Consider the following 23,286-nt stretch of genomic DNA (forward strand, 5'->3'; position numbering starts at 1 on the left):
CCTTGTCTTGTCTAAACAGGTCAATTACCACAGTCAAGCAATGACTAACGATTCAGTTTTTTAATTGGATAGAGGACCTTAAAATCTGATTGGAAGGATGTTACAGTAAGAAAGACATGTGGGCACAAAATGATAGTGGGTGTGTGAGAGCGAGAGTGAGTAAGAGCAAAGGGAGGGAGATCATTCTTAATCACAGAAAAGACAGAGGAGGGAAGAGAAGCTAGCAGAGGATTTAGAAGGCAACCGCATTCGCTGGCTGGCCTCTGGTTGCCATGGAGATGATGTAGTAGATTTAAGCCCAGGGTAACTCTGGGGAAAGACTGGCTGGAGTCCCACTTGATGCAAAACAGTACTACAACTCGATTCTCCCAAAGATTTACATCAGATGAGGATCTGGCCCAGAATGGGACTAGGAGCTTTTGAGCTTGCCAAAACCAAACATGATCTTTACTTCTGAAAAATGATGTATGCTTAACCTATGAAAAATTCCTCCCTAGCTGCTCACACCAAGGGCCAGTGGCCAGAAGGATGTATCCTCTCCATCCATGGGCTGCCCTGGTGGGGAGCCCAGCCATGCTGCTGCCTTCTCCATACATCGCTGGTCCCACTCTGTGGGTGTATCTCTGCTCAAGACGCAGACAGAGCTTATGCATATTTTCAGGCCTCCCCCACAGGACCCGGAGCTCCTCAAGCAGAAGAACGCATCTCATCTTGGTTTCCACCCCCGGGTGTGCAGAGAAGGCACTCCATAGATGCTTGTGATTAAATGACTGAACCGAGGCAATGACTTCTACTTGAGTCAGTGTCCACCCACTCCTGCAGCCCAAGCACCGGAACTCCTCTCTTTGGTTGGAAGGGGGGATAGCTGAGGGGTGGTCAGACCCTCTGATGTCTTCTCACAAGTGGTATAAAAATGAGAGCATTTTTCTTGAAAATCTTGCGGAGCCTGTCTACCTCCTCAGATCTTAATCACTGGTTCCTCTAGCCTTAGGCCTCCCTTCTGCTAAGGTACAGGGTTCGTGGACCCCTTTCAGGCCATCTGAAGTGCCACAGTATTGGAGGAGCTTTGACAAGATGTGTCACACAGCATATGCCCTGGCAGCCTCATCCACAGCCCCCAGGGTGGAGAGGACCCCAGAATCCCGGGGTCCCCTCCCTACCCTGTCTGTGTGGTCACCTTCATCATCACCTCGTCTGTTTTTATTGATTCCCAAACCATTTCTGGAATCGGAAAAGTGCTCCCCCACCCTGACCATATTAAGAATTATGCATAGAAACAGAGGAAAGGAAAGCAAAGTGCTAAAAGCAGCTCCTTGAAATGGCCAGCTTTGGAGTCCCAGTGACTAGTGTCAACTCATTATTCAGGTCACCAAGAGTATCTGCTGCCTGGCAACCATCCTGCTGTTGGGTTTTTGTGTGGGCTCAGAAGAATGCATAAGGAACAAGTGTGCAGGAACAGCCCTGAGTTCCTCCGTGCCAGCGCCCCTCCCCAAAGGGAGTCCTTGGGCTCGCCTCCGATGTAGATGGGGCTGCACTGTGAGGGCCGTCCTCTAATGAAGCTGCCGCTCACCCGTGAGAGGAAAGGAAGGCGATCAATCCACAGGGATTAACTCCCCACCCAAAGCACCTGACCAGACCACAAAGGCAGGGATGCAAATGTTTGCCAAGTGGAAAATGGTCACAACTGCCCACATTCCCTCCATCACCACCTAGTTTCAGTGCAAAGGGCTGCTGCCCCTCAGCTCGAACGCTGGTTTTCAACATTAAATATACCACCCAGGGCTCCGAGGGCTGGGGCCGAGGAAGGATGTGGCCTTAATGCTATTCCTGAAGCACTTCTGGTGACAGAGACAAAGTTGGAGCACTGTGGGAGCACCCAGGGGACCCACTGGAGGAAGGTGACATTGCAATCTGGGGATTACCCATTCAAAATCAGAGATAGACCCTGGCCTCAGAGTTCTGCTCTGCTTCAGAAGGCTAGCTCCACTTTGGGTAGGAGACCCTCTTCCTCTTTGCGAGCCACGCTCCCTCTCTGCAAATTGTCAACATGTAGTGAATGACATCGGATTGGCTCCTTAAATGATTTCCTTAAACACTGGTTTGGAGAAACGAGAAAACAAATTACGTGAGTTTGTGCTTTTAATGTTAAGGGAGTTACAAAACAGAGGTTGTACCTAATACTCCTTCCTGCATCTCCAACAGGTGATTTTTGGGTGACCTGCAGTTGGGGGTCAGAGAGCCTCCGAACATTCACAGGCTAAAGAGACTCAACTCCCACAGGCAGGTGGGTCGCTGGTTGGGATTCCGGCTCTGCGGCAGCCTTCAAGGGCTCTATGCTAATGAGGCTGTGGTTTGCCAGAAAAGGAAGGTGATGGATCAATAGCAGTTCAATCCCTTTCTAAAGCATTTTGCTACAGCAGCAACCCAATGAGTATCAGATGGCTGGATGGACGGACGGATGAATAAATAGATGAATGTACTTTGGACCAACTTTCAGATTCCCTGAAAAATGTTAATGACCCTGAAGTCTTTACCTAACAGTTATTCTTGGAAAGGGCTACAGATTCAGCTAGCTCATGCTGTGCCTCTAGGTAAAGTTGCACAGAAGGTGCTCCCTTCAGGCAGATTCTTCCTGCATCAGGTGCCTGGGTTGGGGAGTGGCAGTATTTTCTCCCCGCTTATACACTCAGCGGCATGGGGTGGCTGGGCTGTTGCTTTACCTTAAAGGAGCCAGGGTGTGGTCCCTGACATGGGAGAAAGAGCGCAGGTGAGACTTGAACCTGGTCTAGAGCTGGTCAGGTGCTGACCTGAATGTTCCCTTTGATTGCTCCAACTTCATCTGCTTATTCACATACCTTCTTTTTTCCCAATTGGAAAATCAACTCCTGAACTATTTTTTTATTAATTACCCCCGCCCCTCACCCCCATTCCCCACAGAGTTTTCTCCTTGTGTGATAACGAGAAACATATTTAAAGAGTCAGTAACTGCAAGTGTATTTGCAAGGCTAAACAGGCCTTCATCTGTAAAGGTTCTGAGCTCTCTGGAGAGGGGGAGAGTGAACACACAGAATTTGAATTTGGAGAAACAATAAATCTGAAGAAACCATGCACGAGAGGAAAGAAAGGAGAGGAATTACGTAGTGGGAAGCGCTCCTTCCCTTCGTGCTGTGAGAACGGGGTTCCTGGATGTACATGGAATTGGGAAAGGCGGCCAGAAACGGAGCAGCCACACGGGGGCGTTTCCCAGGCCGTGGGCACAGGGCTACAGGCGTCAGGTGGATTATGCTCTTTACTTCTCATGATTCTCAGATGGGAGAACTGAGAACTTAGGGGGGCAAGCGAGTTTCTCCTGGTTTTACCTGGAGGAAGATTGAGGAGGAGGGCGGAGCAACATGCAGTGAGACCCTAGAGATAATGGCCCAGGGCCCTCAGAAGATGCTCACACCAGGGAAGGGGCAGGGGCAGGACCAGAAGCACGTTCTGCGCTCAAACCCTGGGCTCACAGCAGGGGCCGGCAGGTCCGCCTGGCCCGCCCCGCACACCACGCACACCGCGCACCGCACATTTGATTAGCACACAGCCTCCCTCATTTGCTCACTTAGTGCTCACGGCGCGCCGCCTTTGCGCTCAGGGGCAGCACTGCGTCCTTGCCCCGGGGCCTCACAACGCCCACCACAGTAGCTCTCCGGCCTTCCACAGAGAAAGCGGGCAGACCCCGGCTCTCGAACCGGCCAAGGCCCGCTCCCGTCCTGCCGCCTCCCGCCATCGGAACCTGTCTGCGGACCACCTCGGTCAGGTCGGGGTCTCACGGAATCACCCAGAAGAGAAACCATCTGTTGCAGCCAAGTTTACTGCACGGCCTCCGGACCCCGGGCAGTCGCCCAGGTTTCCTACAGTAATGTTTTGAAAGACAACAGTGGCGAGTCATCTCTTTCAGAAGGGGAAAAAGGGTTCAGTGCAAGTAGGAATGGTCTGTGGAGTCCTTTTTGTGTAGGTCGAACCTAAAGTGTTGGTGAAGGGGCATTTCAGATAAAAGCTTTATTGAATTTGGGAGATTAAACAAACTAAAAAAAAAAGGTTGGCTTCTCTAGAGCAGTTTACAGAAGATAGTAGAAGAATGTGGTCTGTTTGGCAAAAGAATGTGAAAGTGTGAACTATCCCGGAGACATGACTTACAAGCGGTGTCTGAGCTGCGGAGGCCGCGCTGGCCCCGCCCCCGGGCTATCTAAAATGCCTCTATTATTTTTTTAAGCACAGAACACAGACTTATGCAGAAAGGATTTTCTACCCTGGTGTTCTAATCTTGCCGAAAGATTTTAAATCCGGGGGATTCCATGCTCAATGGGCGAATGTAGACCAAAAACAAAACTGCAGAATTTGTATGAAGATGGAAAGTATTAAAAACGTTTTTCTTTCCATCCCACTTTAAAAAAAAATGTGAATTGCGTCCTATACGACAGCTGTTTCAGGAACAGTTTGAGTTATTGCATCAAAAAATAAATAAAAACAATGCCTCTAAATTCAGATCTGTGGTTGGTTGGCTCTAGCCTCGGAGGCTCCACCCCTCGTCGGCAGCGCGGCCGCTCCTGTCTTTAGACTAAGGCTTGTCCTTTCTGTGCCTGGAGGGAGGAAAAGTCCACCAGAGAAGCACTCTTCTCGCCTTAGAGACACTGACACCAGCAGCCATTTAGATGAACGGTGAACCTGCAGGGGGCACGTGCCCGGCCTCTGTGCCCCGGAACAGCGCCGAGCCCCGGCGGCCCTCACAGAGGAGGCCTCCGCGCCCCCTTAGGCAGGCAGCGGCAGCCGGGCAGTTCCCCGGTTTACACACATCTGATCTCCAGGCTTCCTTGCTCAGCAACACCTAGGCCTCATCTGGCAGCTGGAGACGGAGCGGGGCGCAAGGAGAGGGAGTCACCCAGCACAGCTGCCTATCTGGAACCCTGGCAGGGTGTAGGAGCACTTCTCTGCCTTTCATCAGAGGATTACGTGCACAAACACCATTTAACCCTCACTGCGTCTCAGAAGTGCTTCTAGTGGAGAGAGCTGTGGGGAGGAATGAGCCACGGAGAGCGGGACTTGGAGGCCAGGCCCAGGTCCTGTGCCCTGGGGTGGCACACCCCAGGTGGGCACAGGTGGGCAAAGCCTCTGGGAGGCGGACGACAGGGAAGGAGGGTGGGAATAGGGAGGGGGACGCGGGCCAGTTGGCACCAAGGAAACAGAACGTGAGACCTGATGCAGAGTCCAGGCCCACCCCCCCAGCTCCGTTACTGCCCCCAAATGGCTCTCTCTGACCACTACTCCCCTCTGTGCCCATGAGAAAGGCCTTTGATGTTCACTTTCTCCTGGCTTTACCTGCACGAAAACTGTGGAGGGCTGTGGAAAGTGAAAACCAAGCCCTGTGACCCTCAGACCTGGTCTGAGACGTAACATCCACACTCACAGTCACGGACAGGACACACTGAGGTTCCTCTCAGCATCCATCATTCTTGGCCCTAACCACCACCTTCCACAGGGCACCCAGCCAGGGACTGCTGTGGGTCTCTAATGGGCAGGGTACCAGACGAGTCTCTCTGCTCCTGCTTTGCTCAAAGCCCATAGCCTCTACCCAGAACGAGAACTCTCGTCTCCACGTGAGCGGCTAAAACTAACCCCCTGGCCAACAGCTACAGAACTCTGACTGTGGGCTTTCTATATTTTCACTGGCTCCTTTATTATTCTTTTCTCTTTTATTGAAAATAGAAAAGTATTGGTTAATAGGAAATAATCCATCACCTTAATTACTCCACTTCTGTTTTTGTTTTTTTCCCTTTACACCTAGTTTTTCATTTGTCACAGCTCAAATTCTAGAAAAAGATACATGGCATACTCATGTTTGTATCCAGTGTTTAAAAAAAAAGAAAGAAAAGGAAAAAAAATGTGCACCCAGGCTACATTGTTTAAAATGTGACTCATAACAACAAGAAAAAAGTCTTTTTAAAAATCACATGACAACTCAGTGCATTCATCCTCTCTTCTCCGTGTCCCTTTCCCTGTGGCTCTTTTTCTCCATGGCTTGTTTCTCGTCACTACTGACTCACACCCTGCTATGCAATCGAAGTGTACACACTAAGCAGAAAACACAAGGTGATTTGAACAAAAGGAACGTTTCATGGCAAGAAACAAAGAAGAGGCAGAAAATGAAAGAGGCTTCAAGATGAAAAAATCAAGAATATCTAATGAGCCCAGGTCCAGAGGCCACTTTTACGGCATTTCCTTCCAGATTTACCCAGTACACATTGGTGTCTCCTGAAGAATGAACACGCTCCTGTCTCACGGTTAACTTCTAACGGGGAAGAAGAACAACTCCAATTCAAAAAGACACACTAACAATGTAAAGGCCTGTTGTTAGTGGTGTTTTACCTTCCACTTCCCATATCCTGCCACCCAAGCCTGCTTTCTCTTTCTGAGGGCAGAGGCTGACTTAACCCCAGGGCACCCATACCCCTGCCCTGACCAGGAGAGGAATGGCATGCCCGTTGCTAGGTTAGACAGAGCAAGTGGTCCTCTTTCCTCTCCCAAATGGAAAGCTTTGCTTGAATCAAAACAGAGTTGCGCACTGAGGTCCAATGGGCCTCCATCCACACGAAGACACTCTGGCCTAGGCTCTGCTGGCCACCAGTTTGGAGGTCGGTGTCAAGCCTGTCAACGGGACCAAAACCATCCACTCTCGGTTCTGCTCCTCCTCTCGACTCTGCTCCTCGGCCAAGTCTCTGCTCCCCCAGACTCGGTTTCCTCCTTCCCTAGATGCCCTTTACCCCCCAAGACAACAGGCGTGGGCCGATCCATGCCGCCTGTGCTCTGCCTTTGCCTAGCCCTAGACCAGCCAGCCAGAAGCCCTGGAAACTCCTACCTTCAAATCACTAAGCTCTGTGTTTATTTTGGCTAAATGAGCGCGGTGGCTCTGATGATATTTTATTTATGTATTTTTTACGAGGGAACATGACTGGACTGCGAAGCCCCTTGGTAAACACAGCCTCAAGGAGAGCACATGTGCCCCGGTTTGTTTATTCTCTTTCGGAAGCAAAGCACTCAGCCACCGGACCTGTCAGTCACGGACCCGGGCAGGCGTGCGTGCGCGCACAGAACGGCGTCTGCGGCAGGGGCTGGAAGTCTTTAACCAGCCTTCCTGGGAGCTTCGAATCTCAACAGCCAATAAGAGTCCCATGAAATCGCACGAGTGCAGGTTTCACTTCCCCATCGTCAACGTTACCTTGGGTCCTGAAGGTCAGCACTTGAACTCTACCATAATCCAAGTCGCTCAGTTTTGACCTCAGCTTTCCTCCCCGTGCTCAGATTCGCATTGACATAAATCACACACCCAAGACGCACCAACACGGGCACAGGAATACTTTCAACACTTGCACATGTGCAGCCGGGAGTGGGGAGGGAGGCTCGCGAAGGTGAGAAAGGAAGAAAGATAATCTGCGTGGGTCTGTCATCCCCTGCTCTGCCGCCCCCGTCCTCGTCTATTGTCCTCATCTATTGTCGCAAGGCTGTGCGTGATGAGTGGCAAATTAGGTGACATGATTTGGAGTCAGAGAGCGCATCTAGGTGACACACCAGGAATTCATCTCTTTCTAGCCAGGAGCTGGACAGATTAATGAGAGTGAAGATAATGAGTCTGGACTTCAGATATAAAACTGACTTCTCTTATCTCTGAAATGCTGTCACCTGCAGGGTTAAGGCCAGCGGGGACAAACAGGGCCCATCAACCTTGCAGGTGTTTGCATACATTAGGTTATGCAGAGCCCATCCTCAGGTGAGGGCAGTGTCTCTGAGTGTGCTGTGACACCCAGGCCAACTGTCCGGAAGCATTTAGAGTGGCCTCTAAACGCGTAGCACTGGAACCTGAGTGGAAACTTCAGCAGTGTCAACTAACCGGATTGCAAAGAGGGCACACTGTGAAACCCGCTGCATTATAAAAGCACCAGCAGAACCATCCCCCCGCCTGGAGGCCTTTCTCCTCATACAACCGCTAACCCTGCTCCCCCTAACCCAAGCCCCCATGAGGCAATCATCTCAAATTCTTCTCTCTTTGATCTGCTCTTTATTTACTGTATTAGGGAGAAAAATGTCCTTTTCTGTTTTTCAGTCCTCTTTTCAAAGGCTTCTAATTCCAGTCATCAGATGTGCCTCCTAATTCCCTTTATTAGACACCAGCTCCCGAAGTCTACAACTTTTCCTCCTTCAGATTATCCCTCTGTGTTTTTCCCCTCATTTTCCTCCCTCGCAACGCCGCCTGCCCCTGAATCTCGCTGAGGGTTAATGGAGACTGCTGCCTTGGTGCCCTGGCACTGGAACTGGAAAGAAACCATCTTCAGGCTCAAATAAATCATTGCCACCTCATTTCACTTTTAATTTGCTACTGATTTTTTTTTGGTTCAGTTTCCCCACAGCCTCTCCTTTCTCACCACTCACGCGTTTTCAGCCTCATTGCTCCCCGTTGGACAATGCAAGGCTGAAAGGTTTATCTGTAACCTATTTGTCTCTATTATAGGTTCCTAAACTTTAATTAAACAGGAGACAGCGAGGATCTCAATCCTCCTTTCCCTGTCTCTACAGGTGTTGCTGGTGCCATCTAGCGGCGGGAAGGTGTGGTGTTTGTTTTCTCTTGAGACACGTGTTAAATTTGGAGGGGTATCCCCTCCATCAAATTCACATCACATGAGGGGAAGGAAAAGGCATGCAGAAAAAAAATTTTTTTTACCTTTAAAATTCTCACCTGCAAAAGCTGAGATGGGTTCTGGAAAAAAAAACACAAGAAAACATTTTGAGTTAGATAAGGGGAAGAAAGAATCGGACAAACATAGGGCATGATGATGACTTCCATTAACTTTTTAAAAAAAAAATACTCCTCAGAACATGTCCCATTGCCTGCACATGCTCTAGACTGCATCTAACACACGATCATCACAGGGGCCGGTGGGTGGAGAGAGATTCTCAAAGTTGCTTTGGAACAAAAAGCCCTTTATAGGGTAATGGGTCCCAGAAGCATTGTAATCAGTCACTTACCACTGATTACTTTCTCAGAGTCTGGATTACTTTTAGATGCCCGGGGCCTGAGAGCTGCCTGAAGGGACTGGGGTGGTCCCAGGTGCTTCTGACATCATCAGGCACGCACACACGCTCGGGACCCTTGTGCCAAGAAAAGCACTTGGTGAGTTATTACTGTCACTGAGCTGACAGAAATCAGGTTCTGTGCCTTCTCAGGATCCCCTCTTGCTATTAGGAGCATCTGTGGCTCCGATAGAAGATGGCCAGGGTGCTCTAGGGATGGGTAGAGTGCATGTATCTGAGGTGGGCTGGCTGCTCCGCACTCTGTCCGAGGGGACAGTCATGATGTCCTTCCTCTACTGGTCACTGTGTGTGCAATGGTTAATCTTACACTAATTCTGGAACCTTGAGCATTGGCGGTCTGAGCTTCAAAGCAAAATCTATGGTGTTCCTTCACGTGCCATAATTTGCCCTGCAGTTCATTCATGCAAAAGAACTACTTGGGTAATTATGTTATCACTCTGATATAACATATCTACCCTTTTTGCTCACCAGTAAGGCTTCCATTAAAGCCATCAAACCTTTCCAGCATGTAATTCTGACTGGCAGTTGTTCTTGTCCTCAAGCATTTTCTTTGTTAAAAGCTTGAGTCTGGTGATGGGGTCTTGGCACCCCGAATCTCCATACACTTTGTGCATGTCTGTTTCTGAATGGGAACGGGGCGATAAGACTTCCGCTCACCTGACACCCCTACCACCCAAATGCTGCCTAAGACACAGCGACACTCACACCTCACCTCCTGCATAGGCAGGTTGCTGCCTCCCCCACTGGGAGACCACTGTGTCTGAAAAGGGTGTGCTGCCTTCCCTTGTGTACCCCAGCCCTCAGTGTCTTGTTTGGAGGGGCCACGGAGAGACCCGTACTCAACATACCCATGCAGTTCTCCAGCGGGACATCCGTGCTGATCCGAATGTCATCAATGGCAATTTCTCCTGAATGTCCTTTTCTGATAACTCCCTCGAACACAATCTAGAAGCCAGAAGAACACGAGCCATGGTTAGCTGAGCTTCCTGGTGCAAACAGTGCAAGGGTTCCCAATTTTCTGTGAACTGCAGCTTGAAATGTGTGTGTGTGTGAGAGAGAGAGAGACTCCTCCTGGCACACATCTGCTGGCCACATGGTGAGGTGCTTGAAAATCTTAATTTAAAAAGAGTTGGTTCAAATCAAATATGTCTTTGAAAGGATTAAAAAATATATATTACAAGGTGACAGCTATTGTTCAGTAACTCGAATGTATTGATTAAAAAGACCACATTTGGGGTATGTTTAAAGAAGGGTTAACATTTCCCTAGCCATTTTTGAGCTTCCTTTCTCATAAATCTTTCAAATGCCCACCCCAAGTATTTGGAAACTCAGGAGACACGAGCAGGGAGGGGTAAGGGGAGAAATAGGGCACACAGGTTCGGATAGCCTTGGGAGGAGCACTGTTTTATGGCTCTGTCATTACAACCAGAAAGGAAAGGATTTGTTCCTTCACCAATAGTTTACTGAGCACCTACTGTGTGCCAGGCATGAGGATGGTTACAAAACCTCATAGACAAGGTCCGTTGAGAATCTCACCATCTAGTGGGTGAGACAAAAATGCAAGCAGATACTTACACTATGTTGTCATAAGATTTAAAGCAGGAATGCAGGTGGGGGTGGGGAGAAACGCGGGACACCCTGCCACCTCAAAAGTGACCGCACACGGCACACAGAAGCCCCTCCGCTCTCTGGTCCTCAGCCATTCCCCACTCTCACGCTCGCCAGATTCTCTCCGCAAACGAGCACTCGTCCTCTGGCAAGCTGAGCGAGCAGTTGGCTGCCTCACCAGCCATCTGTTGCTGCTTCTCGTCTGGGGAGGAGCAGGTTAATGCTTTGGCTGGTTCGCAGTCACCTCTTCCACGGCGCCTACTCTACCCAAGTTTCAGGCACAGCTGCGCATACCCATCTGTGCCTCAGTCTCTCGCTCTGTGGGGCAGAGATAATAGAACTACACTCCTGGAGCCATTGGGAGAGAAACCACTCATTTAGGGATGAGTCTCTCTGGTCTACTGGCCGTTAGGCACAAACAGCCACCCTCCCCTTCCTGTGTTCACACGCGGGCCGGGACAGGTCCCGGAGGTTGTGCCCCTGGCTCCACAGGAGTCTGAGCCTCTCCACGGGCCTCTTCCCTGTGTCTGGGGGGGTGTGTTTGTGTTTATTTCCCTGGCTTCTGTGTCCCTTTGTCAGCCTACCTGATAGCAATCTAAAATAAAATGGAGAGAAGAAACATTTGCTGGAGAAGATTTCAGCAATATAAAAGGCAATAGGAGGAACAAAGAACCAAGTCTGGGTGTAGAGATAGTCACATTCTGAATAACAAATAAGAGTGTCATTTAGTTGCCATGGCAACGTGAGAAACACAATGAAAACAGCAGTGCTTAACCACGTTCCCTAATGATGAATGGGCATGGCCCTTTGAAATATTGAAATACAGATCACCACGACTCCCGCGGATCTCCGCACCCACCTCCCGCCACCACCCCACCTGATACTCCATGTCGTAGCTGGGCAAGATGATCCGCCCGTGTTTCCACTCGCTGCCCTGGTCCTCGCGGATGACCCAGAGGAGCTTGCTCTCCTGGCTCGCTTCCCGCAGCACCTGCAGCGCCACCCCGCGGCCGCCTGTGGCTTGGTACTGGAACTCCATGCACACCGGGCTCCGTGGCAGGTGGACGGGCGGGCTGATGAGCCGGGCGTACTGGCCCTCTCTCCGGCCATCACTCTGCAGCCTCAAGAAATTCCTGTCATCTGGGGAAAATAAACCAAACAGAGGTTTTCTTGGTAAATGCCAGGGTAAGACACCGGGTTTGCAGCTGTCGCTTCTCCAGGGGAGAAGCAGGGATCAGAGTTTGGGTGTCTTGTTTTTTCTTGTCCTTGTTCTCCAGGTCCGGCATCCCTTTCTTAAGGCTCCTTCAGAGCCTTGATTCAAGTGCTGCGTCCTCTTTGAGCCCTCTGACTCTTTCCGTCCAGGCGGTCCCTCTGGCCCATTCCTGGACTGGACTTTCTTTGAGCCTCTTTGATGTATGGCACCTGCGGTTGGCCTTATGTCTGCTCGTGTCTGCACTGGTCTTCTCCCCCTAGATTCCAAGAGGCCGGGCCCGCATCTTACTCATCGCTGGCATACCAAAGGGGCCACTGCAGTCTAATTAATGAACTGCATTATGAGGGGGTGAGGGGGCTGCTAGAGTAGAGGATGATTCTGGCCAGGTGGCTTACGCTTCCAGCCTTTATCATCTTGGCTGGGCGCTGTCCAAATGGAAGACATTTAAAACCTTCTGTCTCCACCAGTGTTACTAGATGGTGCCTGGGCGACTATAAATCAGAAGCCTAGTGTCAACTTTGAGAGGACAGGGGGTGATGGCTGATAAGGGGTGATTCACAGACTCCATGCCCTTCCTTGCCCAGCCTGGGGAGGCCTGCCCTTGGCCTTTCTCAGACAGCCAGGCGAAACACCTCCAGCGAATACAGGCACTGTCATGGTCACTAACAAAGGCGATGTGGTTAGTAGAGGATAGACACAGGTTGGAAAATTAAGGTTTCACTCAACCAAATGTTTAGAGAGTGGGCCTGTTAGCTGACTAGTGTGCAGCTACACCAGACGCTGTGGAAGACTGAGTTCCTCTTCCTGTTTGCAGACCTCAGGCCTCGCAGACACAGGTGGGAGGACCTGCATCTGCGAGTCCGACTCGTGCAGGGGTGTTGCGGCCACTTGTACAGAGAACGGGGTGGCATCCGAGGAGAACATCTCGCTGCCTCCTTGTTGGCCCTGAGGTCGCCGACGCTGAACGCTTCTGTGAAACAGCAGGGACGCTTCACACCACACACCCAGCACAGCGCACACCTCAGGATCTTGCTAATGGGAGACATGTGCACAGAGCCTTCCTACTCAGCCGGGCCTGTGAACACCCTGGGCTTGTCGGGGGAGGAGAGGCAAGGACTTCAGAGCTCGGAAACAGCTGGCTTGCTGTTGTTGCTCCCGCTGACATCATCTTTCTAGCGAGAGCTGAGCCTGCCACAGGCCTCCCATCGGTGGCCCAGAAACAGCTCCTTCCTCCCCCTCCTCCCAGCCACCGCTCTTCTCTCCCCAGGCTTCCCTAAGTCCCTTCTGGTTAGATTCTCGGGGATTGTTGCTCTAGAAGCTATCCTGCCCTGAAGTCAAATTAGAGTAGTTTAGGGTGCATAGTTGGAATTCCAGTTTGTGCCTCCTTCACCATTCAAAGCCATGTCTGTCTAATACCCCACAACATAAGGCCTCTTCAAGGCCAAAGTCAGCACAGATAACGGGGCAGCTGCCTACAGCTGAGAATTTTAATGATGGTGATCTACTGAGAGGAGGTACTGGTGCCACAACCAGACACTCAGTGAGCTTCTGAACCTGTGCTTCTCCTATCAGATCTCATTACTACTGCTATTAATGATAATAATTATAAGTCCTATTTGCATAATGCCTTACAGGTTACAAAGCATGTTCATAAGCACTATTTAATCCTTGCTTTCTGCCCATGAGCTCAGTTTTATTAATTGTACTTTGTACAGGATGAAAAAACTGAGGCTCAGAAAGGTTCAAGTGGTTTGTCCAAGGTAGCGAGACTAGTAAGGAAGTAGTAGAGCTAGACTTGACATTAGGTGTTCCAACCTTCGGACAGCAGGCTCCTCACACCAGCTGTGCCCCACGCACCCTGCCCCAAGTCTGGGCAGTCAGTCACACTCTATTCAAAGTCAACTGGCTTCCCCCAAGGCCCTGCTCCTTTTTCTCCTCTTACCTATAATTCCTCCCTCCCTGACCAATCCTCCTATCCTGCCTCTTTTGCTAGTTTTTCTCCTAACCCTTCTGCCACATTTCAGCATTAATTCTTCCCTTCTCTCAACAACCTGGGCATTTACTGACTGTATCACTGGTGTTACCTTGTTTTTTAAAAGGCTGGAGGCCATTTTTTCTTGCATTTTGGCAGGTAAACACCCACTGCCTTACACCATAATTTAACTGTGTTAGGTGTACCTTTCTTATCGCCCCAGTTAGATAAAAACATCCTGGTATCACACATATAAGGCTTAAGATGGCTTCTTCTCATGGCCCCTAAATAGTGACACATATAAGCCACTACGCAAGGAAATTTTGTTTCCGTGAGTCACTGAACAACAAGTACAAGGATAAGGAATGCTATGAGGCTACATATTGGAAAGAAGAACAGAGGGAGAATCAGCTAGCCTCTGGCAATCCCTCAGACTCACAATTCCCTCCCACTTGCCTGAGCCAACACACAGCCCTTTTCAAAGGTGAGGGGAACTGATGATAACAGGGGCGACCTGTGGATGCACCCGCCCACCGACCACCAGTGAGAAACCCCCAAATGCTCCCACGCTCTAGTCATTTCCAAGCCCGGACTGTTTCCGCCTCACAGATAAAGAAAACCAGATTTCAGAGACTTATTATTCAGTCTTCTTCCTTCACAGTTTCACAAATAAGGCCCCCTTGCTGCCTGAAAATTGCTTGGCAGAAATACTGTCACTTGTGTGAATTTACATTCTTGAGCAGGAGGGGAATCGTGGTATAATGGTTAGCATTTAGTGAGTAAAATGCGCGTGGAGGTGTAAAGAGCTGGGCCTGTTCTGCGCACCCCTCCTGTCGCTAAAACTTCAGGCCCAGTCAGGCCAGAGGCTTCATGGGCTGCTTCTCCGAGGGGCCCGAGCTCATCCCCTCTCCTCTCCCCCCTCGCCTCTCCTCCCCTCTCCCCGCTCTCTCACACAATACGATGATAATCACTATGCATGATTTAAAGGACCACGGGAAGACCAGGGAGTTAATGCTGGTGGCGTGCTAAGCACGAGCAGCTGAGGGATCATAATTCAGTGCTGACATCTGAGCTAATCCACTAGTTTGCAGAATCTCAGGACAAGCAGGCCTCTGAATTTCACTTAGTTAAATCATTTGTGCCCCACTTGTCCGTTAAGTGCTATGAGCTCCAGGGAAGAAAGATGATATGTAAATTTAAGGAATTAGCAGGAGACATCAGTCAGAGGGACGCTGAGCTGCAAAATGTCCCTGCCTGTCAATGAGAGAGACCTGATTAGAACCAGGACATCACGAAGGAATGGCTCAGACCAGGAAAATCCCGGGGAGGGGGAGAGAAGAAGCAGGGGGAGGCAACCGATGTTAACTGAGCACCTACTATGTGCCAGATATTACCCCGGAGGTGTTATCTGCCTCTATTATGTCTTCTTCCCTGTGAAAGAAGCATTATTTTCTCCATTTTTACAGAAAGAGAAAGGGAGGCTCAGAGAACTGAAGTGATGTGTCCGAGACCCTAGTTACAGAGTGATGGAAGCAGGATCTGAGCCCTGATCGGACTGAGTGAAATCGCCCCAGCACGGCCTTTTGCCTGGGCTGGGCTCCTGGCCTCATCCTCACTAATCTTTTAAAGCCTCAGTCTCCCCACCTGTAAAATGGGTGTGATGGCATCATCACCGCACAGGGCTCTGAGAAGGGGGAAGTGGCACGATGCCTCACATAAGCATTCACATTGATGCTTCACACAACGCTTCGCATAGTGACAGGGACACAGTAAAAACTATGGTCTTTATCACTCCTACTGGGGTTGCACACACTGCCTCTGGTGCATGCCTTCATGTTTGTTTTGTTTTGGGTTTCTGATTTTTTAGAAAGAAAAAGGGTTGAAAGAGCACCAACGACTTGGGAAGGCCAATCCAAGACACAGGGGAATATGGTTTGGCCTGAGGATGGTAAAGATGCTTTTTGGAATAAGACAGTTCCCCAATCCATCGTCTCATCCCAGAAACCAGCCGGCCCCAAGCTGTACACCATGCACCGTTTCCCACACATGTGTGTGCGAATCTATGGTAGATGAAGTAAAACAACACACGATCCTGGACAAGAGCGGGACCTCGTGAGACGGTTTGGAGCAGGTCAGCCCTGTCGTCCAGGGGAATGATGCCGAAAACACCCAGAACAGCTGTCCACCTCTTCGCTTTAAATTTCCCAGAGAAGGAGTTTCCATAGGCCGCACTGGACGTGTGTGTGCCGGGTCACAGCCCCCACTGTGAGGAACTCTTAAATTCAGCTTTAAGTTTTCCTGCTGTCATCTGGACACATGTCCTCTTTCTGTCCCTGATGGAGCACAGCCAGTATCTGTCCTCTGACTTAGAAACACTGTCGCTCGTGAAGAATTAAGACCCTTGGCCTTCGCTTCCTTGGGAAACACAACCCTTCTTCTTTACATGTCCACTTCCCAGGCCTTTAGTTACAGTGGTAGGTCCCCACTGACCCTCCTCCAAGCTAAGTGCTTCTGTTCTTTTAAGTCAGGGCACCCACTGATGTCCTGTAATGAAGCACATGTGCATAAGTGAAGTTTGTTCTTCTGGAATGCCCCGGTTTATGGCCCATAACTGCCAAACACAGGGGGAGGTTTCAGCACACACTGGCTATTGATTACTTGAGAGACAAAAGGGTTGGCATGGCATGGGTGGGCTACTTTAATGATTTACTTGGACTTTAAAGAAGAGCCCTTTGACTTGTCAAGAGGTTGCCCGAACATGACAGTTGACTAGCCAGGAACCAGCCCTGCCCGCTGGAGCCTGTCTTCTTATTCTCGTAGCTGGTGGCCGTGATGCCGGCAATGCAGAGCTTCCGAGAAAGTGACAATGGGAAGGACATATGTTCAGTTGTTGAAGGAGAATGAAGAAATAACGTCCCAGAGACACAGCTCCTTTCCTCCCAGGCCTGACATACTTGGGAAGCATTTTGCGAGGGTCCCTGACTCAGAACATCTGTTGTTGCCCGTGACGCAGGGAAAACAGTCACATGGGAGTGAGCCACAGGGGTTCAAAAGGGCAGAAAGGAAGTGCAGAGGGCGGGCCCATTCAGGCGTTTCAACCTGCTGCTGTCTCCAAAAAGGGTCTCCTGACGTTTCTCCTGACGTTTCACCTGGCGATTTACGGCCACATCTGGCTTCTGCTGCAGAAGCGCTTTGTGAGCACATAACAGCATCCAGCCCAACAGCAAGGGAACCAGGGTGTCCCCACCTTACTGGACCCTGAAATAAATTACCAGTCTGATCCTCCTGGCTACCACAAAGCCAAACACACCATCTGTCCGGTACGTACATCTCCTGGCCAGCATCTTGCCCTCCTGCTAGAGCAACCATCTGAGGGAAGATTTAGTGCTGCAGGAGATGTGGTGTCTGCATGGGTCATGCTTAAAACATGAGTCAGCCCCTCAGCCAGCCTCCCAAGGTCAGTCTGTCTCACTAAGGCCCTTGAATTAACAGCCAGGGAATGGAAAGGCTGACTTTGGGTGAACTCAGCAGCATGTTCTCAAGGTTTACAATGGACCGTTTTGTGGACAATTTGAGCGTTCAGGCCTGGTCTTTGCAGGAGTCTACCTGAAGCTTTGTTTTGGGACATCAGCTTTCATGAGGGTTTGCCGTGGAGGCCGTGTTGTCATCAGTCTGTCCCTTTATTATCAACCCACACCCTGCTGGGGAGCTCAAGCAATCATGACTTCCAAAAAATAAGAGTAATAATTGCTTCTCCTCTCTGCTGCTGTCTTCTCTCCCAAGTCAGAGAAGTGTTTCTACTTTCCTTAATGAAGGACTTCTATGCTTTTTTTTTCAGGTTGGAGTTATGAAGGTACTGCTTGAATGCTGGCTTTCTTTTAGCCAAGCTGGTCTTTAATTATCTGTCATGCTCTCAGCCCAGGAAGTCCCTGTCTCAGTCCTGCAGCGGCTGCAGAGGCGCCGCCAAGCCACAGCAACCTCTTTCGAAAGGCAGTTCAAGCGAATGCCGGTCCTGTGTCTGGACTGTCTGCTGCCATTGGTCCCATCCATGGGGAGGGTCTTTTGAGTTCAGGGAGTTGCTTTTCGACTCTCAGAGTCCCCACTAGCTCTCTGACAAAATTCAAGCCCATCATAAGCAAGTTCACTCACCAATGACTTCCTTCGATTTCTCTGCAGTCCTCTTCCCACCATACGGGCCCACACTTAATCCTCTCGCATGTATGTCCCACTGTCTTGGCCCCCCCCATTCTAACGGCGCTTATTTGATGGCCCACTCTGCATCAGAACAGCCCCACGTCTACCACGTACACTTGATGGGACAGCCACCATTTGTAAGATTCAAATATTTCAGAAAATTCTACTGTTGATTTTATGCCCATTGAAGATTGCTTTTGAACTTGGAGTAAAGATTCTGTTCCCCCAATGCAATAAACATATAAATGAGAGGCAGCCAAAGCTCTGTCCTTTCGTAACGGCATATGGCATACTGTTCCAAACGGGCTTTGCCTGTTGCCTTTATATCACTTCCATGATCCGAATGCATTGAAATGAAGTAACACTGCAGTCATCCTTCATGAACTCAACAACCGCATGCAGAGCACACACTTAGGGAGGCCACACACACACACACACACACACACACGGCCTCAGGGCTGACCTGGTGTAGCGCCTGTACCTCTGGTCTTCTTGTCTCATTTCTGACAACAACAACGATGATGACACAAACAATGATTATGATGACTGCTATTGGTACTACTAGGTATTTATTTAGGATACTCTTTTTGATAGAATGAAATAGTTCCTACACTGTCCAATGACTATGTTACTTACTTACTTTACTGTGGTTGTGCACCAAGGTAAGATGAAACGGTGACCAAAATACCAGCCATCGAACACACCCATGCAGGGATAGTAGAAATGGCACAACCCCCTAATGAATTGCTTCTTGCTTTGCACCAAACTGAGGAGCAATAGCGTCACGCTCATGTTAATGCCCCGTGGTGCTAGAGCAATGCTCGCCAAGACAACATTCTGTGATGACGAGCAAGCTGCACACCTGCACTACCCAATAATACAGCATGGCTATCGAGCCCTGAAATGTGGCTGGTATGAAGCAGGGACGGAAGATTTAGCTGTATGCAATTTTAATGAATTGAAATGAAGACGGTGGGTACCATATTGACAAAGGGGCCACCTCAAGGAGCTTTTGCCTTGTGCTTTAAAGACCTCGTCCTGATCTTCCTCAAAACGCCCCCTAGGGGAGACACCTTCTGCGTCACAGCAGCTGCAGAGAAAAGGCAAAGTGGCTTCTGAGAGAACATGGGAGCGGCTCCTCTGTAACCACCAGGGGTCACTGAATTGGGAACAGGTTCCCCAGGGGCGGCTGTGAGCACACTACAGGCTTCTGAGCCCGAGCAAAGAGCTAAAAAAAGAAATTCCGAGTGGCTTGAAAGACTATCTTGGAAAACAAAAACAGTGGAATGAAACCAGTGGGTGTCTTGTCAGCCGTAAGCAACCACTACCGCTAGCCAAAAGAACAGAACTAATTGCTTACTTAAAAGGAAAAGAAAAAAGAAACTCAAAAAAACAAAACAAAACATGAGAAAAGAACTAAATCAGAAAATATCTCAGGAATGTAAGTAGTTTCCACAGACACTACTAACCCAACGGCCTTGAGTATGATATTTCAACATGGCTATTTCCTTTTTTCTTTGCTTCCTTCATTCTTCTCCCTGCTTGACGGAGACACCTCCTTCCTTAAACGTAATTACTTTTGTTTACCAGTCTAAGAAAGGGATAAAACATATGGCACACTTCCCTTCAAGAGCAGAGCAAGCTCCTGTCTGTGAGACTGGGGGTGTGTGGGGCACACAGCCGCTTTCAGGTTGCACTTGGAAGGCCCGGGGCTCTGATCCCATTAGCATTTGCCCTGCCCCTAAGCAAGCACAGCTGTTTCCTTTCTCCCAACTGCTCCCCTCAGGGCCCCATTTTTTTTAAGCAAGGACCACCCTGAACAGAAAGGGCTTTCTATCCTCTCTTCCTTAAAGCCTGGTATCCAGTGCTCTAGGGAGAAGGAACATGGGAAATAACAGCACACAATTTCGTAACTCATCAGAGGGTAGAAGGAAGGGCTCTGAAAACAGGATTATGATTTTGTGTTCTGGAGGCAAGTTACAAGTGCCATTTTTCCCAAACTTCAGGGATTCCTCTGGAAGAGGAAAATAATTATGTTCTTTCTCAGTATCTTAGGAGGAAAACACCATTAGGTCTAGCAGTTCCTTAGGGCCCTAATTTTCCTTCTGTCCCCGTCCGTCCAGCCGCAGGTTGGAGTTCTGCCCGCTTGGCGAGTTCGCTCTGAGAAGCCCTCCCAACCACAGGGTGTAATGCATCAACCGGGATGAGCACGGGGACTGGAATTCCCAACCGCGGCCAGGTTCCACCGACAGGGTACTCAGGTGAGGCAGAGGTGACCGGGCAATAGAGCAGAGGGAAAGGCCAGGGAAGAAGGGACAGTAACTTAAGCTCTCCCAGAAGAGTCACTGGCTAATCGGTGGCCTTGTGACCTGGACTGGACAGGCCTCTGACATTCTTTGAGGCGATCTGCTCAGGAGTGTGCAAGGGAGGAGGCTGAATGACTGGAAAGAACCTGACATTGAACTCTGAATAAGAGCCAGTAAGTGTCCCCATGCTGTGTCATCCACATTCCTCTGCCAAGCTTCCCTCTTACACACACACCCATGCAGATAAACCACGAACACACGCAAACACAAACCTGCAGACGCACACACATAGAGATTCACACATAAAACACACGCATACACACACACTAAATGCACATACATCTACACATGAAAAACACAGGACATATGCACACACACAACATCAACACCTTGAGAAAGGAACACACACACACACAACCCCCAAATACACACGTATAATGAAGCTATGCACACACGCACACAGAGATACATTGTCCACAAATCTTTAAGATAAAAAGTGGGGGTTGGGAAACCCACCAATTAATTGGGCCAAGTCTCAAAGGAGAGGAAATAAAATGAAAAATCCAGGCTGGGTTATAAAAATAAGTATTTTTTTCCGACATGCAGGAGGCTCATTATATTAATTAAACATTATTGCAGTGAACGGGAGGAGGGAGGGTGATTAGGGCTGGGACGAGGGTAAGTGTTCTCTCCTGTTGCCCGAGGCTGCGGTGATCTTCAGATATTAATCTCTCCAAGCACTTGAATGCTGAAGAGATAAACACTTGAAATATGAAAATGTTTTTCTCCGGAGCAGACGCTGTGACCCTCTGGGAAAGCAAGTGCAGGCTGAGCCAGGAGGCCAGCCGTGGTGCTCCGCTCGCCCGTCCTGCTGCAGCCCCTGGGGACGGGGCCACGGCCACGGCCACCGCTTGGGGTGAGGGGCAGCGGGGCAGTGGGGCAGCTCTGGGAGTCATGCAGAAGGGGAGGAGAGCTTCCCCTTTTTATTCTCTGGGCAACGTCAATCCACTAATTTCCAGAATGAACCCCTTTCTTCTGGAACACTTACAGGGACCTAGGGTCCAGCCTGGGGGTGTAGGAAAACGACAGCTAGCGCCCAGAGTGCGGGGCTGGTGTTTGTGAGAGCCTGCTGTGAAATTATCTGGAATTCTGCAAGCCAGTTGTCAAGCGCAAGCATTATTAAAAATTAAATTATAGAACATTACAATGAAATAAATTATATTAAAAACTAAAGGTAATACATTCTCAAAACTCAAGACATCCTAATTATTTAGCTACAATTTACCAGTACCTGTGCCCCCGAAGTTGTTTGTGTGTGTTACATCTGTCTGATGGGAAAACACTGTACAAAGCGGCATTACTGCACTTTCCCCGCTCTGCCTCCAGTGGCGGTGGGCAGCTCGAATCCGACCCTAGTAGGAATCAACCCTAGCAGGAGTATTGACATCACAGAGAGTGGCAAGCATGACAAAGCAGGGTGTTTTGATCCTCGGAGAGCTGGTAGTTCGACATTTACCAGAACATCACAGTAACGGTACGCGACAGGGGAGACAGTAGATGACTTGCTTCTGTCTACTCAGAAGTGCCAAAGGCAACCCCTCTCTGTCAAGGTGCCAGAGAGGCTTCTGAGATCAGAGTCTCTGAAGGGACAAGTGCCAGGTCGCTCTGCTGGACACCCTTGGGTATGTATGGCAGCATGCCAGGCCCTCGACTCGGTTCTGCAGGAGCAATGATACCCGAGCAGGAGGACCCGTCGGACGTGAGGCCGCTGGTTCCCTAACGGGCCACGTTAGAAACGACATCTGGGCTGACGTTGGCGAGAGGCTGTGTGAGGGCGGCAGTGAGTCCCAGCTATGGGAACAAGGTGACATTGATTCATCCTGTCTCCTAGGACCTCCCAACTGCTCTTTCTTCCTCTTCCTTTATCGTGGCCTCTCTTGCTCCTTCCCAGCTTCTAGGCTGTCCTGTAATCATAGGCGAGGGGAGGAACCACCAACCTGCTATTCTGTGGGGTGATGTTGTGAGCAAAGACTGTGGTGGTTTGCGGGCAAAGAGCAGAGGATGGCTCTGTGGCGGGAAGTCAGGAAGCCTGCCAGGGAATCTGAGCTGAAAAATGTGGGGAGGGCCAGCATGAACTCCTTCGTCACTCACTTTGCAGCTGGCTTACCTGGAAACGTCCTGTCGATTGGGCTGGTGCTGCTGGTCCAGGTGCTCCTGAGCCACTTGGCATGGTCGTACATCCAACCACAGGCCTCCTCGGGGAAATCGAACTTGCAGTTGAATCCTGAAGGGAGCTGCAAATCATTGTCTAAAGCGGGGAGAAAAATAACCCAAAGGAAGGCAAATGAAATGGATTCAGAGAACAGCCACAGTGGTGCTATTTAAATGGCTGGCAAGGCCTGAGTGCAGAGCAGAGAAAAAGTGGCTCCCTTTGCTTATTCATTTAACTCATCTTGGCGATCATTGGCTTTCAGGTCAGCCTTTGGTCTCATCCTTCCCAGGCATGAAAGCCAAGTCTGCCAGGGGTTCCCATAGTGAGCAATTATAAACGAGGCCACCAAATGACTTCGGGCTCTAATCAACCTCTTCTGTCCACCTTGGAGAGCAGACAAATGTGAAAATCGCTGTTCCCTAAATGCCAGAGAAGAATGTCTTCCCAGAGCCTCAGTGCATGGCTGGCTCCTGCCAACCTGGCTCTCAGAAGTGATGGGGCAGCCCATTAGCATCCAGAGAGGCTGAAATGCCGGGAGGTGTGGGCCAGGGAGGAGAAAGTGGCCTCAGAAACAAGGAAGGCTTGTCTGCCACCCTTTACGCCGTGTGATGGGTCTCCTGTCTCAGAAGTCCAGGTCATTTTGGCATCCCTGGGGGGAGGC

The 23,286-nt window shown here is 49.9% G+C and overlaps 1 protein-coding gene across 4 annotated transcripts in view; it reads right to left on the reverse strand.

Annotated features, from left to right (window-relative positions):
• The window catches only part of NRP2 (neuropilin 2), a 114,413-nt gene that overhangs the window by 21,448 nt on the left and 69,679 nt on the right, over positions 1-23,286 (reverse strand). For 2 of the 4 annotated variants that reach the window (XM_045855376.1, XM_045855392.1), the window contains exons 12-15: positions 22,581-22,721; positions 11,606-11,868; positions 9,969-10,065; positions 8,765-8,785 (exon numbers count right to left, since the gene is read on the reverse strand). In XM_045855376.1, coding sequence (XP_045711332.1) covers positions 8,765-8,785; positions 9,969-10,065; positions 11,606-11,868; positions 22,581-22,721 — 522 coding nt within the window. Of the gene's footprint in view, positions 1-8,749; positions 8,786-9,968; positions 10,066-11,605; positions 11,869-22,580; positions 22,722-23,286 lie in introns of all 4 variants that reach the window. The other 2 variants (XM_045855366.1, XM_045855384.1) reach the window with 1 other exon arrangement.

Source organism: Phyllostomus hastatus, unplaced genomic scaffold (assembly GCF_019186645.2).
Source record: "Phyllostomus hastatus isolate PE091 unplaced genomic scaffold, TTU_PhHast_1.1 phas_contig_137, whole genome shotgun sequence".
Taxonomy (NCBI): Eukaryota; Metazoa; Chordata; class Mammalia; order Chiroptera; family Phyllostomidae; genus Phyllostomus; species Phyllostomus hastatus.